We start from the raw sequence: 24,516 nt of genomic DNA, 5'->3' as shown, positions 1-24,516 counted from the left end.
CTTTGTAAAAATAAATCGTTGTTTGACAAATTTCCCGATTTTCTAGCGACCACCTTGTATTATCGGATCAATAAGGACAAACGTGAGAAGAAAATGGAAAAGAACTGCTATTACCTAAAGAGGTTTCTTCTCACTTTCGTCTTTATTGATCCGATGATATAATAAAGTTCTTTGTAACTTTTATTCATCTTTTTAATTTAATATGCGTGTGCTAGAAAAGATCAGAAAAATATTGGTACTGTCGGTTTCAAATCCACACAGAGGGGACCAATATCTGGTCGCTTATATTGGATTTTCTTCAGCCACTGTCTAAATCTGCTTCTCCGGATTTTTCGTAACACATGTATGATATTACGCTCTTATTTAAAAAAAAAATTAATAATCAAACACTCTGTTGGGGATTCTCTCCAACTAGACTTATATATGTGTGTATGTACCACACTGCCTTTTTTTAAAAAAACACTGTGTTTGCATGTGTAATAGCATTTAATAAATAGTTAATTTAATTAGAACTGAAAATAAATATAAAAAATTCACAAAAGCAAGGATTAAACTAGTAGCTATTTTTTTCTTTCGGCCTTGTGAACTAAACCGTTTATTTAAGCACAGCGTATCAACAAGAAAGCAGCACAGTACATAATATACTGTGAGAATGTGCATGTGCATATATATAATGTTTTTTTATAGAACCATTATTAGCTACACATGTGCATACATGTTTCTGCAATAACTCTTTTCAGAAAGACCATGTCATCAGGCTAAAAAAAAAAATCATTTTTGATTTTTTTTTTTTTAGTCTGATGATATGGTCTCTCTAAAAAGAGGTACTGCAGAAATATGTATGCACATATGTAGCTAATAATGACTGTATAAATAAACAAGTTATAAACATGCTCTGTTCATCCATCGAGCATTCTTTGATAAATGCAGGAGTTTCAGTGGATTTACATGTAGGAAAGTAAAACTATACAACCTATATATATATATATGTGTGTATGTGTGTAAGCATACTTGATTATCTTGTTAGATCACCAAAGTTAAGTAACAATGAACCTGGCTAGTACCAGGCGGGTGACCATTTGGGAATTATACGTGCTGTATCTGCTCTCTGCTTATCTTGGCATCGTTTTCAAGTCGTCCTGAACCTCCACTTGCCACTGGTATTTAACAATGTCGACTCGGTAGAGGTGTGGTTGGAGATTATACAACTCTTGCCACAAAAATTCCATGTGCAGACCCCTTAAAATGGGTATGCATAGTCTGTCAAGACTGAAGGAAGCTACCATGTATACTTGATGGCATAAAGCCACAAAATATTTATTATTATTATTATAAATGAAATCAAGTTTTATCGTAAAAATTAGGAAATGGAAGATTTTATAAATTAATTTTTATCTTTCAGGCTTATGGCATATCAACAATTAAAATGAAGATCTGCTATTTTACTCAGAGCCATGAGGGTTAATACCTTTCCCTGGATCAAAGTTAGCGTGATAAATTTGTACTTGACATGCTGATTGCCATAGTTCACATTTGTAAACGTGCATGATCCTCTTAAAATGTCTAAATTTTGTTTTCAAAATTAACATTTTCTTAAAATTCTTTGTGGACGTACTTTATTAAAAAAATAAATAAAACTAATAAGGTAAAAAAAAATATTCAGATAAAAAAAAAATAAAATGACAAAATGTTGCTCCCAATGAGAGCTGAGAGTGGGCAAAGTACCAGCAAATACAATGTGTAGGTGTGCATTATATATGACAGATAGTAATAACTGAAAAATCTTTTTTTGGAAACTTCCTATTTCATATTTAATTAGCATAAATTTTCAGAATTTTTTTTCTTCATTATTACTCCAATTTTATTAAATATTTATCAAATTTAATTTATATATATATATATATATGTATATACAGAGAGAGAGAGAGAGATATCATGAAAATTGTGGAAATAATATTCCAATGATGAGAAAATGCAAAAGGAAACCCCAAAATTATTTATATATTCATCAACATGTCGTCTTTATTGTAAGACTTGCTCACGTTGATTGATTTGAAGAAATAAATATAAATCATTTGAAAATATTTGGTACATTTTCACGTCAAAATCGCATCATATTTTTTAGAAGTCTAACTTGTACATGTTGTTTGAATAATAATAACTCATTCTATATCATAAATGTATTACATATTCTGAATTATAGCAAACGTTTCATTCAACGAAAGAATGTAAAGATTTGTTTTTTCACATCACAAACGCACCAAATGTTTCCACATATTGTACTTGTATTTTATTTCTTTAAATAAACTATCCTGAAAAAGTTTAATTATTTGTATAGCTATCTATGTTTTATCTTTAATTTAAAACTTTTAAATTAAAGACAAAACATAGATAACTATACAAATAATTATTTTTCTCTTTTTCACATTATATATATATATATATATATATATATATATATATATATATATATATGGGGGGGATATCTGACAGTATTTTATAAAGACAATTAGAAAAAATTTTAATGAAAAAGGCTTTATTCCAGTACATATGACCTTTATTGCCTGTTTTTTTTTGTTTTTGTTTTTTTGAGAGTATATAATAAAGCAAATCGTTAAACGAATTGAATAAAGCTATTTGCACATAAACAGATTTTCTAGTCACCTTCATAGTGTTCTGTTGGATAATTTCAATCAGATTATATATATATATATATATATATATATATATAATGTAAAAAGTCATATTCTTTGAATTGAAAGAGCATTGAAGCTTAGATAGATTTTCCAGAAAATGGCAAAATATCCTTACGAATAGACCTTTATAACAATAAGCCCCTTTTCATATATATATATATATATATATATATATATATAAAATAGTAATAAAGTTCAAGTATATTGTTAACATGAAATAAAAAAAAATCAATATTTTTTTCAAAAGTGCTCAATACATGTGTAGAGCTTATAAATGGATAAAATTATTAAAACATTGCAAGGAGTCTGGATTGATCAATATTTCGACATTTCCTTGTCATTGTAGTCCTGATAACGACGTCGAAATGTTGACCAATTCATATAGCCTCCTTACAGTGTGTGTGTGTGTGTGTGTGTGTGTGTGTGTGTGTGTGTGTGTGTGTGTGTAAAAAGCGAGAAGAACAAACAATACACAAACTCAATCTGGTGAGATATTTTTTTTTATATTTCATTTTACTTGTTCAAACTTCAACAAAACAACAAACGACAAGCTTACCATATTAGTTTATTTCAATGCACTTTTGTCTATCTGCTTTTTCTGCATTTATTTCTACATTCTGTCCAATTTTATCCAAACTTTTTTTTTTCCTCATATTATATACAGCGTAGTTTGGTCGCTTTCATTAAAGACTTCTTTTTACTTACAAATGTCAAGGAGGGGGAAGAAATCAAAACAAAGTATAGGACCATTCCCAATACTGAAATGTACATACATCATCATCACAAACACATTTGCTACTTTTTTTTCTTGCTGTTTTTCTTTTCTGATATTAAAAACAAAAAAAAAATTAAGATAAAAAAAATGCTTTACATCATTTTTACTTTTTAAAATCATTTCAATCCTCAATTTATAACAAAGCTCATTCATTTTATTGTTTTTACAAAATATTACAAAGAAGACATTGTAAATCATCTTCTAATATACAGAAGCTGTTGAAAATTGAATTTATATATATATATATATATATATATATATATATATATATACTAAGAAGATACAGTCAGTTTATTTTTTTTGTTTTGTCATTTTTTTTTTTTTACATTTTAAACAAAACATTTTTTTTTTTTTATCATTTCTTCTTCAGAAAGATAGAGCAATTAATTATTTAATTCAAGATAATTATGAATCACTGGTAACTCCAGCAGTCAGGCTACCTGCACTGAGCTGACCACACCTAAAAACCAAGCATATGTATTTAAGACCAAAAACAATTTCTTTTTCTCTAAGGCATGACAGGCGGAACACCTTTTTATCCAACCTATCAAGAATATATTATATTAAAAAAAAAACCTTTCCAATTAAAAATGATTTTAGTGGTACAAAATTTCAAAATTGCCATAGTTTGAGAACACATGAGTTGGATAAAAATGCAAGTGTATAAGAAAGCTGTAACAATTTAGAAAACTGAGATACTGAAGTGGTGTGACATATGAAAAAACGAATGGAAAATGGTCTTGTTGATTTTATAAATCTTTGTATATCTATTCATTTTTCAAAATCAATCACATATATTAATCAGTAAATATGGATTTACAGCTTAATATAAACGGGATGATAAATATCTTTGATAATTTCAAGAATAACATGACATTTTCAAAAAGAAAACAAACCAAAAGAATGACATTAAAAAGAAGCGGAAAATGCTGGAAGAATGGGATATTCAGAATGTTGACATATTTTCCTTCTTTTTTTTTTTGTATTACAGTATTCTTTTGGTTTGTTTTATTTTTAAAAACATAGATGTTATTCTCAAAATATCAAAGACATTTACTGTTTAATATAACTGAAATGTAAGTCAATATTTATTGATTTATATATGAATCATTTTGAAAAATAAATAGATATATGAAGATCTGATATCTTACTAAGACCTTCATTCGTTTGTCTGTTTTTATTCACACATAACATCGCTTCAACACCCCAGTATTCTACATTACCAACACCCTTCTTTTACACTTACATATTTGTATATTAAAGATGCTCCAAGAAAATGTCTTTCCTATATATATATATATATGAAATAAAGAATATATCATTGATTGAAATGTCATGGATGTAGAATGTATGCAAGACAGTATATGGAAACACAATTAAGAAAAATAAAAATAAACAAGAGGTTTACCAGTTTGGTTCTGATCAATGAACGCCTTGAGAAAAATCTAAATGAAAGGATTCAACCTCTTATTCTTAAGGTGTTTAATAGTCTTTTCATTTTGTCTTTCATGCATTCTGTCTCTATGACACCTCGTTTTATGATATGCATTTTATGCTCACACACCCACACACATATGTGTGTGTGTATGTATATATATATATATATATATATATTTGTGTGTATGTGTGTATATATATATATATATATATATATATATTTGTGTGTATGTATATATATATATATTTGTGTGTATGTATATATATATATTTGTGTGTGTGTGTGTATATATATATATATATTTGTGTGTGTATATATATATATTTGTGTGTATATATATATATATATATATATATTTGTGTGTATATATATATATATTTGTGTGTATATATATATATATATATATATTTGTGTGTATATATATATATATATATTTGTGTGTGTATATATATATATATTTGTGTGTGTATATATATATATATTTGTGTGTGTATATATATATATATTTGTGTGTGTGTATATATATATATATTTGTGTGTGTGTATATATATATATATATATATATATATATATATATATATATGAGAGAGAGAATGTCCTAGAAATCGCACACCATAAACTGATCTTCATGAAGTAGCCATTCCAGTCACCACATCTGACCTTTTCTTAACCTTTTCTTTTGAGAAAAATTATTTACCAATCAAACAATAATGTCTAATTAAATTTTACTTTCACCCTTAGATAATAATTATAATAATTTGAAAAAAAAATGGTTTAACAAAATAATTTTTTTTTTTAAACATCTAAAGCAAAATGAAAATAAAAACATTCCTGGGCAATGCCGGGTAGGTATAGCTAGAAATAAATTAAATATTTTCTAAGTATGCTTTAAAACAAATAAATAAATAAATAAATAAAAATTTAAGATTTCGTTCAAAGATAGTCAAAAAGTTACTCAGGCCATAATGCACTTTCATAAAAAAAAATTTTAAAAATAAAAAAAATTGTAAATATATTTTCAAATAGTGCACCACTAAAACTCTTTTTTTTAAATCATCAAACTCTATAATTTTGTAAACAACAAATTATAATCTCAAGTATTTATCTCAAACAATGAGACAAATATGTTTTTTCTCCCACTTGCCACAGTAAATTCTACAAGGGTCATTTTGGCCATCCAACATAGCATTCTGCATACAACTAGGCTGCCACTGTTTTTTTACTGACACAAACTCAAGTCTGACCTACAGATATGAATATCAAGTCTGTATTTCTCCTCCTCCTTTTCTGGTATTTACCTCCTCCTCCTCCTACTCCTCCTGTTATTTATTAAGGTGATATGGGAAGGCTGGTGACAATGTAAGTTGCCATTAAGTCAAACAAAAGTAGAAGAGACAAATTAGCATGCTGACAGCTAGAGAGTATTCATTTTAATGCAAAACGTAATGCACATGTAAAAATGTAATTTTTTTTTTTTTTAATCTAGTTAGCTCTCTTTCCGTCTCTGCCTGATTAATGTATCTGAGGTCATAAAATGAACATATTTTGATAACAAATGATACAAAATGCCTGCAGTAAACATTGTTTATCACAGTTTAAACTCAGAAAGTGTCAATAATTATTTTGTTTCAAAGCTGAGATTATGGGATGCCATCAGTTATTCAGAGGAATAATTTGGATGTTTGAATTCATAAATACAAGTTCTAAAGATATTTTGGTGGACCTGAAGAATCTTGCCCCCACTCTCTATTTTTTTTTTTAATTTTAATCTTTTTTCAGCAGATTATTATTGAATGGACATTAGTCTACCAGATTATCAAAAAAAAGAAATGAAAAAAAGTCAATTTAAATATTTGTAGTGGATAGTCAGTTTCTAATGAAATGTTCTAGCAAATCGATCACCAATTTTAGAGCAACTTGATTTTAGGACAAATTTTGTGAATTTAGCCTTTTTTAAAATCAGCTAAACTTTTTTCTTACATTATTTTACAAAGCAAAATTCAAAAAATGCTAAACTACTTTTAAAAAAGGCTAAATTCATGGAATTTGACCTAAAAATATTGAGTGCTTCTACAATGGGTGATCGATTTTTACTACAACATTGCCTCAGCAACTGAGTACCCCCTACTAATATTTAACCATTGACTTTTTTCATTTTTTTTTTTAATCTGGTAGACTAGTGTCCATTCAATAATAATCCGCTGAAAAAAATTGGGGGAAAAAAAAAAGGTGAAATTTTTTTTTTAAATAGAGGGGGCAAGATTCTTCAGGTCCACCAATATATTTTTTTTTTATAAATGTCGCTCCAGACAAGACATGAAGCCACTCGATGTAAGGAGTTAACTAAAAATAAAAAATACTACAAGGTTAAAAACCAACCAACCAGTGTGAGATTCTGGCCCATAAAACAGCAATTTTTTCCCCATTTGTCAGAAACATTGCTCATGGAATGTGAAGACTAATGGACAAAATTAAGGAATCAAAAGTTACAAGACTACCAAAAGTAGTTTACAAGGAAGGGGAAAAATAAAATCGGTTTAAAACAAGAATTCATACAAGTCAAAGATCTGCTTAGTCATTGTTATGGTGTAAATATTGGAAAGAATAATGAGAGATTCAGAAACAGTGAAATGAATAATGTATTAAATACAGAAATGGTGTTAGTTGAGTGGCAACTCCGCTCAAATGAAGAACAAAGTAAAATTACGCCTGTCTTTCTTTGAGTCTTGGGTTCAGACTGCTGAAAAGCAGAGCCTGGTCACCGGAAACGACATCAGGAATAGTCCATTGTTAGAATCTCTAGGGGTATCGCCCCAAGAGTTATAGATTTAACTGGAATGTTTTGATTAAATATTGTTTTCTTTCAGAATTTTGTCAAATGCGTTTCAGCCAATGTAACCTTTGATGTATCTTTCAATCACGGAAACCGTCTAGTCAAATTTGCTTGGGTACCTGTACAGAATTCTCTCTTTAACTTAGAAGGTAGGGATTCTTCTCAATCTGTCAGCTATGACTGGGAAGAAGTATTAATTTATGTTAATCCAAGTAATTATTGATGCGTCATTTAGCTACAACAACTGCCAATAATTTCGGTTACTCTCTATCAGTGCCTAAAACCAAACAAAAAATTCTATGAGCAAAGTTTCTTTCCTAGAACTGTCTGTCTATGGAACACAACACCGCAGAGCTGCTTCCTAGCTAACTATAAAACAGTCCATTTCAAACTTAATGTAAATAAGTTCTATTTGAGCAATTCATAAGTAATCAAACCCTACCCAAGTTCCATGATTGCTGATCATCACGGTATTGTCTCAGAGTATACCCAACACTCATTAACTCTTATCCTCAAGTGACCCTTTGATCTTGATAAGCAGCGATGCCCTAGTAAAATAATATTGTAGGTTCAATCTTTATTACAAGCGATAATAACTAAGAATAAAATAAAATTAGCACTTATACTTTTGTCATGGCTGACAGAATAAGAACAATCGACCTCTGTTAATTAAATAAAGGGTTTAATTCAAGATAAAATTCTTAAATTCAACTAGAAGTTCAAGACAATGCATCAGATATTCCATTAATAGAAATCTTGTGAATAGTTTGAATAATCCAAATAATATATTCTGTAACGAAAAATAATTAAAGAGAAAAGGCTAGACAAAATCAACAAGATCAATTTTTTTTTTTTTTAAATGATTGAAAAACAATATTGGGTGCTTCTTTAGTATTATCCGCAACTGAAAATTGCATTTCAAGTAATAAAACTTTGATGTACTTACGTGTAATGCTGACATATTCTCATCAAAAGTTAGAAAAATATAGTTGAATAGAAGGCCACCTAGAACTTTACATTAAAAATAAACATCAGGACTTAACATATATTCGTCATGGAGAAGAGCAAAACTATCAGAAATTCTCATAAAGCAGGGGAGATTACTCTGTATTTAATGTAAACAAATAAAGATGAACGGCATAATACGATAAAACTGCAATTTACAATAAAATTGATTTGAATATAAATAATATTCTATTCAACCATTTTTGTTCTTATTTTTGGTGAGGATACTTATGTTAGCATGATGCACAAATGTATGAAAGTGTTTTTGGTGCTTATGCATCTATGTTACCGCCTATTCTTTAAATAGTATTTTCAAGTTAAATTCAATTTTTACGATTTATTTATTTATTAAATTGTTAGATGAACATGCAGAATAATTACAAAACACTCTCCCCTCCCCATGTTAAGGAAGGGTTTCTAAATAATAATGTTATTATTTCAGCGCAGTAACATAGATACCATATTTTTAATAGTTTGGAAGGTAGCTAAAACTGATTTTATTTATTATCAATGTTTTCAATAATGACTGACATCACACTACCTACCAGATACTTTAATATCCCAATTATCACCCAAAGTAGATGTTGTATTGGAATGTTTACAATCTAGCCCCACCTAGCCCCTCTTCTGATGAGAAGCACCAGGCTTCGAAATACCTAGGCATAAAGATATAATACCTCCCCAATTACTGTGTTTCCTTATTACATCAACAAATAAATCTATGCATACCAACATATGACTTTCTCTTGTCTATTATTACTGTTATGTGTGTGTGTGTGTATATATATATATAAATATACGGCCATCTTCAAATCCAACATCAACAAATACCTACCATAACAAGTCGCATAAGTAATCAAATTTGGTTCATTCTATTGATTATTTTCAGTACTTCCATAGTGTTCTCCATCTTTCAGATAACATTCATTCTATCTCATTAACTCTTATTCATGAATGACTCTTAGTTCTAGTGATCCAATATTAAACAGAAAATGTTCTCTATGCTTCCAAAATAATGAATACGGTGAATTTACACAAGAAGTTAAAGTCGAGATGTCAGAAAGGCAAATTAGAATCTTTTTTTTTTTCCTGCCAAAATTTTTGCTGCTCATTTTAAGATTAGAATGAATTAAAAAACTAAAAATATAGATTTGAATGTATTTTACCAAAGCAAGCGGCAGACAATGAGAAAAGTAAATCTATAACAACGGAAGGAACGCAACATTTTCTCATTCATAATGATACCTTTGTTTTTGTATAGAAATTGCTCCAGACAACGCATGTAGCCATTTGATGTAAATGGCTAAATTATATCTATTATAATAAAGCTGTCTTCCTGTTTGTTTGTTTGATCACAATATGTCATACTAGCAGACTGCCCGGCGTTGCCCAGGGAATCTACTTTTATTTTTGTACCCATACATGACGCCATAAGTGACATCATACATGACGTCATCTGCTATTATATCATACATAACATATGCTATGACGTCATTGTGAACAAACAAACAGATAGGAATACAAATTTATTATAATAGATATCACTTCCTAGCAGACGGTGTCATATATGATGACATTATATATTTACTTATTGTTTATCTGTTCACAAAAACATCACAGATGTCATGATATATATTATTTTGATCTGTCAATGCTGGAGATATATATATATATATATATATATATATATATATAAAATTATTAGGGGTTTTTTGGGGGGAGGGGGGAGAAGAAATTCAACAGAGTGCTGAATTAAAAGGAAAATTCGAAAATAAGAGCGTATTTATATTTTGTATTTTGTGTACAGAAAGTTGTTAGATGAGACAAGTCATTGGTACCGTCGGTTTCAATTAAACTAATCATTGAGCTTGAAACCGACAGTACCAATGACTTGTCTCATCTAACAACTTTCTGTACACAAAATATATATATTATATAGATTCAAGGTCAAAAACTAACCAACCGCATGTGTTTGATAAATATATTCTGATCCAGAAAATAGCAATTTTTTCTCTCTTTGTCAGAAACATGTCCACTTTCTACTATGACATTTATCAAAGACGATATTTTATGTTGAAACGTATAAGGTCTGTGGTTCATCATGATAGGATGCTTCATTAAACTCAGTGGGGTCAGTAGAAAGAAAAGGGTTGTCTGCTATGGAGCAGTTCTAAACTTGCTAAAACTCATAAACAATGAAAATACCCCTTCCAAAAAAAAAAAAAAAAAAAAAAAACTTGATTTAACTATGGTTTCGCAACCAAAGACATAAACTACAAATAACAAGTCATATTTGAATACAGGGCAAGGGAGGGGGGGGGAATCATAATCGATGAACAATAAACCTGAAAAAATCCAAAAAGCACATCGGTTGAAGCATCGTCATAAAATAAATTGTGACGCTGAGGATAATAGTTCAAAGAGGAGCTATGCCAATAAGCAGCACAAGTCCATTTTAAAATTAATGATAGAAGAATGTAATTCTGTTGATAGAAAGAGCAAGAAAGGAAGAGTGTACAAAATAAAGGAACTATTAAAAAGGTAAATACTTGCATTGAAAGGGAAGTGTTTTTCAGAATACGTAAAAATGATTGGGGAGCTGAGGAGGATAAAATATTAGAGAATAAGTTGAATAGATAAGCTACACATACGAAAATGTTCTGAAAATGTTGCAGGAAGGATTTTGTAAAAACGACAAGTTCCCTCCTAAGGCATGAAAGTTATTTAAAGAGTTCTGCAAGGGATGAAAAGGTTGAAAGATGCTTACTTTAGGAGATGAAGCAGGACGTAACAGAAGAAAAAGAAGGGGGGCAGCAACATTGTCTTATGAGGAGAAAATAATCAGAGGCAATGCAAACAGGCCTTTAAAAATATATTGCAGGAGGCAGATTAAAATGGCAGCCGATTATAAACAGTAAACAATAAAAATGTAGGTAAAAAAAAAACATGGAGAATTAAAAACAAAAGGGAGATAAGAAAGATAATTTTTTTTTAATTAACTCATTAAAATTAAAGCAGATAAAATGCACAAAACCTATTGTAAATCTTAACAAATAAATTAACGAGAATTAATCCCAGGCTTTTTTCTCAACAAAATCGGGAATAGAATAAAATGCTTCATTGTGCAATGATAAAATTTAGCCGTACAAAAATTTCATTAATTCAAAAAAAAAATAATAAAAAAAGTCAATATTTGTATCTTCAGAAAGCTACAAGATGAAAAATTCATTTTCTTTTAAACTTGCTTTTCTGACATTTTAATTATATAGAATATATTTCTAAGCATTTTTATTGATTTGGTATATTTACTAATCAAAACGACTTGCGGTTTTGAAATGCTTGTGAAGTAAACAGTATTATTTAATTTGAATACCCCGCTATGTTCATTTACTTTATCTATTACACATTTTCTTTTAATTGCGTTTATTTTATCTATTATAACTAAAATAGTCATATTTTTGTAACTATGTTAACATTCATTTTTCTTTTCCATTTATTAAATTCATATTTAAAAAAGAAAAAATTAATTTCAGTATTTTTTTCTGTAAAACTGTGTCTATAAATAAACATATTTTCTTAAAAAAAAAAAAAAAAAAAACGTGAATAAACATATTTATTTAAAAAAATCAGTTTACAGATATTCTAATTTATTATATCTTAAAAAATAAATTATTTCTGTGAAAAGCAGTTTACGGATATTCTAATGTTTTGACTTACAGTTTCGATGTATGGTGGTGGTGGGGGGGGGCTTCAAATTAAGTCACACTGTTTACTTCCATGGGTTTTTAAAACCAAAAGTTGTTTGGAATAGTAAATAAAACAAAACATTTTTTTTTTTAAATAAAAATTAAACTTTTTCAGTTACAGAAGTTCTAATAACGAACAATTTGTACATTTCTCCATTTCTTCTGAACCTCGTAATACTAAATCAACATGTCGATCATATATCACTTATAGTCTTAATGTTCTATCATAGTTTTTTTTTTATTCAAGATCAGCACAATGATGACTAACAGGAATTGTAATGAATATAAATTATGATAAAAAAATTAAACTATGGAACCAAAATTATAAAGTGTCACAGATACATGTGTAAAGATTAAATACTATCTTAATGTATATGACTAGTTAGCATTTATATATATATATATATATATATATATATATATATATATATATATATATATATATATATATATATATATAGTAAAATTAACATCCATGGGCTAAAAGTTCAGATAATCTTTACTGTGTTTATATAAAAATGCTCAGTAATATACAAAAGCTGTTTACTGGTTATACAAATTTTTATTTATACAAACATTTTTTTACTACATATTTGCAGACATGTTTCAGTCCTAATTGGAAACCAGCTGAACGTTATCAAGCTACTTTCTTTAAAGGTGTGTGTGTGTGTGTGTGTGTGTGTGAGAGAGAGAGATGCCAAAATCTCCAAATGTTCAGGTTGATGTCTGAGTGCATAGTAAATCCACTGGAATGGATATGCCCTTCAGTTATTGTGAAGACTGGCATCTATATGAAGGAAAACACTGAGTTGACTACGTCTTCCATTGATGCAGACTTACTCTTCTCAGTTAGAGTGGTAGTTACTTAGACAGTGGGATTCGTTCCATGCAAAGCCTTTCCTCATTTAAGTTAAACTTCACACAGAGTCATTGTTTGAAAACTTCAAGACCCTCATATATTTTTATGACAACAGTGTCGAGCTGTAGCTAAAAAAAAAAAAAGCAAACATATTCAAAGAAGGCTTCTAACAATATTAGCATCAGTGACAATAAGGTCACTGAGATTAGTTGTGAAAAGGTTTTGTCAGGGGCGTTCATATTTGTAATGCATGTCCCCAAAAACTTAAATCGCTAGCAAGGTTAAAAAAGCCACATTTGAACAGATTAGCGACAAGCTGTTACGCAAAAACCTAAGCAATATAGCAATACTCAAACACGAGTTTGAAAGCCAACAACACACACTTATTCTGGTGAAATTTTGTTCATAAGAGTTATGTCATCCTATGAAACTGTATTCATATAATAGTGCTCAATCGCAAATAGAGCTAGGTATTTATTTAGTATTAATTTTTATTTACATGAATATTTCTAGCTACATATATGCATACATGCTTCAGCTAGAACCTTCATGGAAGAAGCTTAACCCAAAACTGCTACAGCTGAAGCATGCAAATATGTAGCCAAAAATGTCTGCATAAATTAACATTTATATTATGTGTGACTGTTCCACTGCTTCATGTATTGAGCACTGTAGCAAAATCGCCAGCTGTCATTAGTAATAATGCAAAGCTCTTAGAAATAGATCATTCTTCAATAGCTGATATTGTTTATATATAAATGTATATGTGTGAGAGAGAGTAATAAAAATTCCTAATAAAGTGTGTATACAAATGCGTGTGCATATCCGCGTGTACTAATATGAAAAGCAGTTATTTCATAAAGTTCAGACTGATTTTTATGGGAATCAAATTCCAGAGAAAATACTCCGATAATGGAAGTTTTTGTGTATTATTTCAATTTCTTTCGAGTGTGTTTTTAATTCTACTAGAAACACGTTAGCTTTTCTTTGCTTTGAAACTGACAACAAACTACACTATGACAATTTTGATCTGTCAATTTAAATGTGTGTGTGTGTGTGTGTGTAATAAACAGATAATATCTACTCAGTTGAAAACTAAAGACAAAAATGAGACTCCAGCATAATTCAAACTTGTCCTTAGCGATAGGAGCCACTTTAAGCCAGTGTCATCATTATGTCTCGACTAACCAAGAATCTTATTGTTAATGAAGGTCAGAAAATTACTTAATATGGAATGCAATTACGACTTTCATTAATTATCAGATTTTCGATAGTGCAGTAGTCATGACATAGTTGTTTGAATCGGACAAGATTTTTCATCTTTGTGGGTTGATTTTATGCTTCAGTCCTGTAGATATGATTATTTTATACATTTCTTGAATATACAAAATATAGGTATCCTGTTTAAAATCACCTCTATTCATATATAACAATATTTTTATATAAATATTTATTATTACCTACAGACACTAGTATTTCATGTTTACACTATCTTTAGTATAGGAAATAATTATTGCCAGTGGAAGGATTACAAAGTCATATATATATATATATATATATATATATATATATACATATATATATGACAGCAGACAGTAACCAACTGTGTCACATAACAATTTTTGCAGGGCATCAACTAGTGTTTGTCAGCTAAACTGGCGAGATTTCTAATATTCCATTAAACCAAAAGTCAATTGACAGTTGACTGAATTAATGTTAAGTGTTATTTGGAATAAAATAATGTGCTCATTTCTCCTACACACAAAGCATTATGCAATATGTATAATTATGATAAAAATTTAGAAAGGACTTACCAGAAGTACATTACTATTCCACATGTTTGTATGCATTTGAATGTAAGTATAAACTCATTCATATATATGAATGACTGTTGTGTACATATACAGACATAAATATGTGTGTGTGTGTGTATATGTTCATGTGTGGTATATGTGTATACACATTAATTTGTGTGTGTGTCTGTATACATATATATGTGTGTTGTATTTGTATGTGTTGTGTGTGTGTATATATATATATATACATATGTGTTGTGTATGTATGTATATATATATATGCATAAATATATATTCTTGTGTTACATATATATACATATATGTGGTAGGTGTTGTATATGTATGCATATATATATTCATACATATTGCATATGTATATATATATATATATATATATATATTCATATGTGTTGTATATATTTATATATGTAATCATGTGTTGTGTGTGTGTATATATATATATATATTCATGTGTTGTGTGTGTGTGTATATATATATATATTCATGTGTTGTGTGTGTGTATATATATATATATATATTCATGTGTTGTGTGTATGTATATATATATATATATTCATATGTGTTGTGTATATATATATTTTTTCATGCGTTATATATGTATAAATATATATATTCATGTGTTATATATGTATAAATATATATATTCATGTGTTGTGTATGTAGTGTGTGTCTGTATATATTTGTTTTCAATTGATAGTTTATGAGAATTTCCTTTTTTACTGGTTCAAATTTGTTATTTTTATTTGTCATAGTTTAATATTACATTAAAGAGTTTGTGTGTGTATATATATATATATATATATATATATATATATATATATATACATACATACACTGTTCGCACAGTTTAACACACATAATCACCAAAAAGTCTAATTTCCATGCTTAGGGTCTAATTCACTACTTTGGAAATTAGATTGATTGTACATGTGTGAAATTATGGTAGCAAGTTTAAAAATAACTTATCCTTTTATGTCACACATTTATATATGTAACAAGTACACATATGTAGAAATTCTATCCTCTAAAGTATATTTAATGCAAATATATATTGGTGTATTAAACATTAAAAAAAAAAACGATGTGTAAGATAGGGAGGGAGGTCGTTTCACAAGCTACATGCACACATGCCCTCTTGCAATGCATGATCGGATGCTATTCTCAAAAAGACAAGGCATGGAAAGCTTAACCCGAGGTCAAAGATCTGTCACAGATGAGAGAGGAAGGTAGATAAGTAAACAGCTCGGCCAAATAGTTGGAGGAGGAGGTTTTGGCAGCATTTATATATATATTTATATGCATTTATACATATATTTATATAACCACAAAGAAAAACAGTTGAGATCGAATCCAAAGAAAATGTTGGGAAAATCAATGGAAAATGTGGATGCTTGCAGGAGGAAAAAAAAAAAAAAAATTATCAACTTTTTTTGTAGATGACTGATATTTCATCCTGTTTTAATGAAAGAATGGAAAATGTTAAAGGACACAGCCAAAGCAAAGGTATTCAAAATGGTTTTATATTGTTGTTTTTCTTGTATATTATTCAATTAAATGAGAAATTATTTTGATTTAAAATCCATTCAGTACCACATATGTAAACTTGAGAAAAGCACACTTGAAATATGTCAATATTATCTGAATAAGCAAAATCAAAACAAGATAGCAACTAAATTTGACCTGATGTCATGTAATTTTGCTTATTCGAAATGTGCTCTTTTCAAGTTTACATGTGTAATATTAACTGGATTGTAAATGAAAACGATTCCTCATTCAATAATAAGAAAAACAACAATATAAAACCATTTTTAAGTCTTATGTGGAATTTTTTTTTTCTTGCAGTCTGCTTAAGCCGCAACCTTTAACATTTGCCTTATAGAACTTCACTTAGAAAATATTCCTTGATTAAATAGTAACAAATATCAATCATCTACAAAAAGATTTTGATTTGATTTGTATTTGCCATGATTACCTACATTTTCCATGTACTTTCTCATTCATTATATATATATATATATATATATATATATATATATATAATCCAATGAGGTCAGTCTAGAAAGGTCAAACAAGAAGAAGAAGACCAGGTAACAGTAGTTGTATTATGTGGCTATTGAAACTATTGGTGAACAGCTGGTATTGATCACTGGCTGGTGCCCCACGCCGATGTTGCTGAGGTTTCTTCTCCAAACTAGAAATTAAAAAAGGAGGGTAAAAGAAAACCACCTTGAGTGCCGCGACAAAATAGTCAAATCAAAATTGATACAATGATGGGCAACATTCAAGTGTTGACTTGGTTGAAAATAGAAAAAGAAGCTTTGGCGGATTTTTTTTTTTTTTTTTTTCTTCCAATATATCAAATATAGGATTTTGAAAAGATTTTAACATGTAGTAGTTTTTTAAATTTTAAGTTATAAAAATTGGGAGTTTTATCAGCAAAATATGAAATACAGATATTAATTTTAAAAGTAAGTAAAATGAAATAGTATAAAACTAAAAATTGAAATAAAAAGAAACAATGAAAGAACAAAGTGATAACTGAAAAACAAATGGAAAAAAAATTTGAAAAATTAAATTAAACATAAAATTTTTTTTTTTTTTTGAAAGAAAAAATAGAAAGATGAGAAAAAAGTTTTAAATGAAAATAAAAATTGAAAAGAAATCAAAAAATGAAAGAAAAAGGTGAACAAATAAAACTATTTTTACATGAAGAAAAAATGGAAGAAAATAAAATAAAGAAAGAGAAAAAAAGAGAAAACAGTGAAAATTTTGAACAGGAAGGAAAAAATAATGAAAGAAAAAGACTTAGAGAAGAAATAAAGAGAGAAAATTGTAAAAAGAAAGAGGGAAAAAATTATCTAATATTTTAAAAGAAATAAAACAATACAATTTTGAAAACGGTCTTTTTTACAAAGAGTTTCCTACATAAAACAAAAACTTACTCTTATTTTTTATTCAAGACAAAATCTGAACATTGCCCAAATAATTAAATGAAAAAAATAAACACGATTAAGTAGTTACAAAAAGAAAATGGCTTTTGTTGTCTTTTATATTATTAAGTTAAATCACAAGACATTAATAAAAAATATAGTAATTGGATCTAATTCAATATACAACAATTGTTTCAATTTTTCTGAATCATTGAAATGTACAGCTAAGCAAAATAGCATGAGATATAAAACATATTTCATATTTAAAATCAACAACATACAGTAAAAAATAAATGTTCATCTCAATGTCAATCACTAATAAAAATCAACAATCCAGAAGATGTCAAAGCAATGAATAAAATCAGAGAATTATTTTAAAAGAAAATCTGTAAATATTCCTCAAAATAACCAAAATCTCCAACTCTAGCGGTCTGAAAGTCATGTTACCTCAACCAAAAATAATTACAATAGAAGAACAAATACAAGGGGTGTTCCAAAAGTAATGCTTCCTATTTTTTTTTTCACTTGAATGGAACAAATTGCATTATTATAACTGAACTTGTGCATTCATGACCTGAAAGTTTCATCTCTCTGTTGCAGATATTGATGGTGTGAGACTCTAACAAAGCAACTCGTCATGGACGAGCGTAAGAACCAGATGTGCGTCATTGGATTTCTCCATGCAGAAAAAAGTTGAACCAATTAACATTCATCGGTGCCTACTGAATGCTTACGAAGCCAAAGCAGCACAGTTAGGAGATAGGCTTGTTGATTTCAGAGTGGTGACAGAGATATGAGTGACAAAGTATGCTCTGGACACTTACGCACAGCCACCACCTCATCACTATCAAAAGTGCATGGAGAATATGTTGAAAAATAGATTCCGAAGAAAAAAGTCACTCATTTTAATGGTACCACTCCAGTCTTCATAGCTCTTGTACATATTAGTTTTTGAGTTAAAAAAATAGGATGCACTACTTTTGGAATGCATCTCATAATACAGCAATACAAAACAAAAGTGTTAAATTCAGTTTAATTAATTGAGGACATTACTTTTTCTCAACTAGGTTGCCCTCAGTATAAAGCTCCCATTTAATGAGGCATAAACATTTCTTGGGTGGCCTAACTCACAATCAGAGATATTTTCAATTTGTTCTGTGTCTTCCACTCTCCCTTCTCTTGATCAAACTTCTCTCACCCACAGCAAGCCTGCTATTTGAAACATATCTGACCGGGCTAATGTATGAGAAACAAGTAATACAGCAATACAAAGTATGTGTTTTAGTTTATTCACTAAAGAAAACATCAAAACAAAATAACATTAAAATGTAATGGAGCAACAAAACAAAAAATATTTATAATCTATATATTAATACGATAGCGTGTGTGTTCTTTTGTGGGTCATGCTTACATCCGGGTTGTTTAATTGTTATGTTCTTCTGTTTCTTGTCATAAATAATTTTATCAAGAATTCTTCACAAGTTTTGGTTTCATTTTCGATTATGGCTGAAGGAACTCAAGTTGTATAAGTTTTTATTTCGGTTTCGATTCAAGCTAATGCAACCAAGTCATATAGATATATTTTTTTATTTTTTAAATCGCAACTTTATAGCATATAAAAATCGGTAGAACATTAACTCTATAATAATATATGTGAAATCTGCAAGAATTAAAATATCATATTTGACCGGGCTTTACGGTGCATTCGTGCTAGCTTAGATAAATAATTTTGCAGTTTTAACAAAAAAGCTACAATAATATCAGAGCATCTCCATTTACACTAAACATCTACAGAATGCCAACATCAATATATTACATATGAATGAGTCCCCTGAGGAATTTCCACAGGACCCGCTAGTATAAATGAATGCTATAACTATCCTATAAAGTTATGTAAAACTTTGAAAGTAATTTTGCCCAAATGATGGTAGCTAAGTGGTTAACAATGCAGACTGAAAACTAATGATGGGACGGTTCCAATATTTTTTCCAAATCTGATAAAATTGCCAATTCTACACTAAATTATAGATTCTGATTCTTTATAAATCTATAAATATTTAACTATAGAGTTTTTATTTTTCCCCCGATTATCGTGAAAGCATATTAAATGTGCAGATGTTTTCTCAAACGTAAAAAAAAAACACTTCTGGGGTTGATCTATAGATTTTAGTTTTACTATTAGTTTAAAATCAATAAATATTTATTTTTATATCATTATTACCAGCAATGGAAGATTTACTTTAAACAAAATCAAATAAAAAAGACAATTAAAAGAATTGTTTTTGGCACATTTTTTTCTGAATCTGATTAATCATCGCAATGCATCGTTACATAAAACATGGAGGAGCAATGTTTGAGTCCAGTTCATTCCACAGAAACAATTGAATAAAACCCACACTTGACCTTGTGTCTAACCTTCTGGAGAGGAGACAAATAAAATAATATTTATAAAAGAATGCTGGTAATAATCAAAGAAAAAGAAAGTTAGGCGCAAAAGGTTGAATAAAATAAGAAATAATTCATGTTCCTAATTGCTTGCCTCTACACAAGGGCACAGTCGAACAGATGGTTGGATTTTTATGGATGGAAAACCCAGATCTCCAAAAAAAGGAGCACTCTCGATTGTTTAAAACTAAATTATGCAGAGTACTTGGATAAATATATTTCCTTTTAATCAAAAGAATCTGTATTATCACTCGATTGAAAAAGTAAGTACATAAGTGTTATAGGAGTCAAAACGAAACATGTAAAATAAAATATTGTGAAAGAAAAAATAGAAATATATTTTTTAGGGACTTCGGAATGTAAACTATTGATATATACATGTTATATATACACTAATCAGGTAGTAGATAAGAAACGTTTACAAGACAAAAGCAAATGTAAACTTCAATCTAATATATTTTGACTCATATCTGATAACCTGCGTTATTTGGGGCCTTTTGATGATGGATTTGCTTTATTTTAACCGCATCTAATTATTCATTTTAACAACGGATTGGAATATTACCAAATTTTATTATTGCGAATTAAGACTGATTGAAATTCCAAATATATATATATCTTTAAAATCAACTTTTCTTCATTTCTTGATCTCCCCAAAAGACTTCATTTCACTCTGGAAATACCAATTTCGGTTTGTTATTCATTTTTATAAACAGTTTATAAATATTTTTTACATTTTATGAACACTGTCATATAATGCAGTTTCATACAATGTCAAAACCAGCAAATTTTTAGCTTTGCTATATGCATAAATTTGCCAACATATTTCTTTTCTATGAAGGCAAAAATTTTACATTCTTTGAAACTCCATGGAAGAATCATCTTTGAGGTATTCTGTCGAAAAAAATAAATTTTACACATAAATTTTCATTTACGGTTTTCATTTATGCTTCTTATATATAACTAGCGGGAGGTCCCGGCATTGCCCGGGTGTTTGTAGGTGTGTGTGTTTTTGGGTAAATGAAAAGAAAAAAAAAAAACGAAACCTTGACGCGCAGTTGGAAAATAGTAAAGTGTGAAAAAAAAATGTGCGACCTGGCAAGTGCACGTTTTTGATGAGTTAATGATGTGAACTTTGAGTGCTGGGACAGTGTTTTATTTACTGCGAGTCTGTTAGCTTCTTTTTTTTAATGAAAAGGCTTAATGCACGATCGTAAGCAATAACTATTCAACAGTTAACATTTTCTGTGGGACAGTTTTTAATGAGGTCAATAAATAATCCAGTTTGTTTGTTTTTACCTAACTTTGGGGAAAACCAGCTCCCCATTTATTAGGGGGGTGTCTCGTCTCGAAATGGAAGCAACTGTCTGATATGATAAGCCGACATTGACCAAACGTTAAATCGCTTTCTGGAGACCACTGGCCATGGGCAAGTTATTAGAATCGAGTTTCGCTATTTTTATACCGAAAAATGAAAGCAACAAGTGTCGATCCGAAAATGTTGAATATTTAACGTTTCAAAGTTGGGCAAATTAAATAGAGAGGCGACCCCCCTTGTTAAGTCGAAGATATTATCATTTAGACGTGATATAAAAAGTTTTAAAAATGAGCGACAGCCTCGAGAATCCGCCCAAAAAAAGCCTTTTGAAGACATACACAAAAAGCGAACATACATACATACATTTTCGCTTTTATATATAGAGATTAAGTAAATAGTAATTCAAACATATAAAAAAATATAAATAATCAAAAAAAGAAGGGAGGGTGATAAGTAGTTTAATGGTTTCATTCAACCCTTATAAAAATACAGCAGTTGTAAATCACAAACATTTTCTTTTTATTGGGGTAAAGAAGACAACACATGTTTTGGATTCAGTTAATTAACTCAACAAAACGTACAACAAACTTTAGAATAATAGAAGAATGAATAATAGAGCAATAGAAAATCTATTCAATAAATTCAGTTTATTCACTTTCATTGACACTGTCACACATAAAGAACGTCTGTATGAATATAATCATTTTTGTGACATGTGGGAATGGAGATTCCCAGGCTAACTCAGAAGAGCGACCTAGCCACGTGATTTCCTCTCTCTCATATTTCTCTCTCTTTCATGCTGGACCCTCAAGCAGCCAACATGTAATCAAGAGTCGCATCGGTGGGGGCATCGGCCACCCAACCAGCTTACCTGAATAACCGTCAAATAATCAATCGCAAGTAACAAACTCTTATTTATCAACGAACCCTTATTCTTTCTATCTCTTTCTTAATATATCTCGTGTACATTTATGTAAATAAATTGCATTCCTTAGGTGATTTATACCGATATGTTTTTGTCATCATTATATGACCTTTCGCTTTTCAATCCTTCTGCCAATACATTCACCTTACAATGGGGATGGGATCGTCTATCACACAGCAGACCATCCTGTCCCCTCTACACATAAAACCATGTGGCACTGTGACTTGTGTGATATTTTACAAAGTTGTACTCATGATTGTTCCTCTGTTGTTATTTTTTGGTAGGAGTAGCAAGACTTTTCGAACTACCTTTTTGGCTGGGGTAGAATAATTTTCAGACCATCTTTTTTAGTACAGGTATGAAAACATTTATGTCATGTCCAGTGGTGCATGGATATGTATTAATAGTTAAAGCTAACCTGAACATGTGTGTTAATTACAATTGAGGTGTATTGTAATGGCGTATGTTTTATCAAGAATGCGCATGCATGTTTGTAAATATAAAAAACAAATTGATGTTCCGGGAATCCGGAACGAAAGAGTAGGCGATATCATTATATCCGCTTTTCTCTGAAATAAAAGTCATAATACTAGGTCTGTAAACATAACAAATAAAAGGAAAGGCTAGTTCAGGATAGACTGGCTGAAGAGCTACAGCGAAGCAGGGGATATATATATATATATATATATATATATATATATAAGTCAAGTACATCCAAGGATGGAATACTGCTGCTATATCTGGGCAGGAGCTGCTAAAAACAGCCTATCCTGCCTTGATAGAGTACAAAATAGACTTTGTGGCTTAGTGGGGGATGCCCTTTTCTCTACCCTGCAACTTCTCAAGAAGAGACGTTGCGAGCCTATCCTTGTTTTATCGTTATTTCCATGGCAGGTGCTCATCTGAACTTCAATCTCTGGTCCCCCCTCACCAATCTTTCACGAAAAACACCCATCTAGCTGAATCCACTGAGAAAAATTTCACCCACTCTTTATCTGTGCCTAAATCAAAACATAGATTCCATGAACAAAGCTTCTTTCTTAGAACTGCACGCCTGTGGAACTCTGTTCCATCTGCCTGCTTCCCACCTGACTACAACTTGGATGTCTTCAAGTCCAACGTTAACAAATTCCTAATGAACCGATCCCTTAAGTAAACACTTCATCAAATCTCCACACTAACGTACTGTACTTGCAATAACCCTTATTTCTGAGTGGCTTCCGGGCCTTGATAAGTGGTGGCCACCGGGTAAAAAAAAAAGGGGGGGGATTATTCTGCCCTATGAGATGCTTGCTGAGAGGTTTTGATTAAGGCTATGACAAAAGCATATTCTTTTCATTGTTTTGACTCTCGAGTATATATCTGACACAGTTAAACATAATTAATCAACCGAGAACCACATCACTCTACATAAAAACATATAAAATATCAATGGATATATACCCAACAATCAAAACGGGGAAAAGAACACGCTGTTGTCATAGCCCTAGTTATGATTGTTTGTTCATGATTTTTGATAAGGATAAAAATATTTTTGGACCACCCACCATTTTTGATAGGAGTAACAAATTTTTGGACCACCTTTTTTGGTAGGTGTTTGTTTGTTTGTTCAGTTTATTGGCCTATCAACAGCTGCATGGTCATTTAAGGCCAAATAAGTTCATTTTTTTTTTTTTTGGATGTCTTAGTAAGGTAGGTGTTCTTTATTTTCCAGTATGTCAAGGTAAG

At 29.7% G+C, this 24,516-nt stretch overlaps 1 protein-coding gene across 29 annotated transcripts in view; it reads right to left on the bottom strand.

Moving 5' to 3' along the window:
- Positions 1 to 24,516, bottom strand: part of LOC145298823 (uncharacterized) — a 433,166-nt gene that overhangs the window by 30,585 nt on the left and 378,065 nt on the right. For 5 of the 29 annotated variants that reach the window (XM_080144361.1, XM_080144363.1, XM_080144370.1 and 2 more), the window contains one exon: positions 17,147 to 17,361. The exons of 23 other annotated variants lie outside the window; for them this stretch is intronic. In XM_080144361.1, coding sequence (XP_080000487.1) covers positions 17,314 to 17,361 — 48 coding nt within the window. In that variant the 3' untranslated portion in view covers positions 17,147 to 17,313. Of the gene's footprint in view, positions 1 to 17,146; positions 17,362 to 24,516 lie in introns of those variants that run through there. One more of the 29 variants, XM_080144351.1, reaches the window with a different exon arrangement.

Source organism: Euprymna scolopes, chromosome 2 (assembly GCF_053919585.1).
Source record: "Euprymna scolopes isolate OS-2025 chromosome 2, ASM5391958v1, whole genome shotgun sequence".
Taxonomy (NCBI): domain Eukaryota; kingdom Metazoa; phylum Mollusca; class Cephalopoda; order Sepiida; family Sepiolidae; genus Euprymna; species Euprymna scolopes.
The sequence above is the reverse complement of the archived record's forward strand: the minus strand, read 5'-3'. Positions and strand labels throughout refer to the sequence as shown.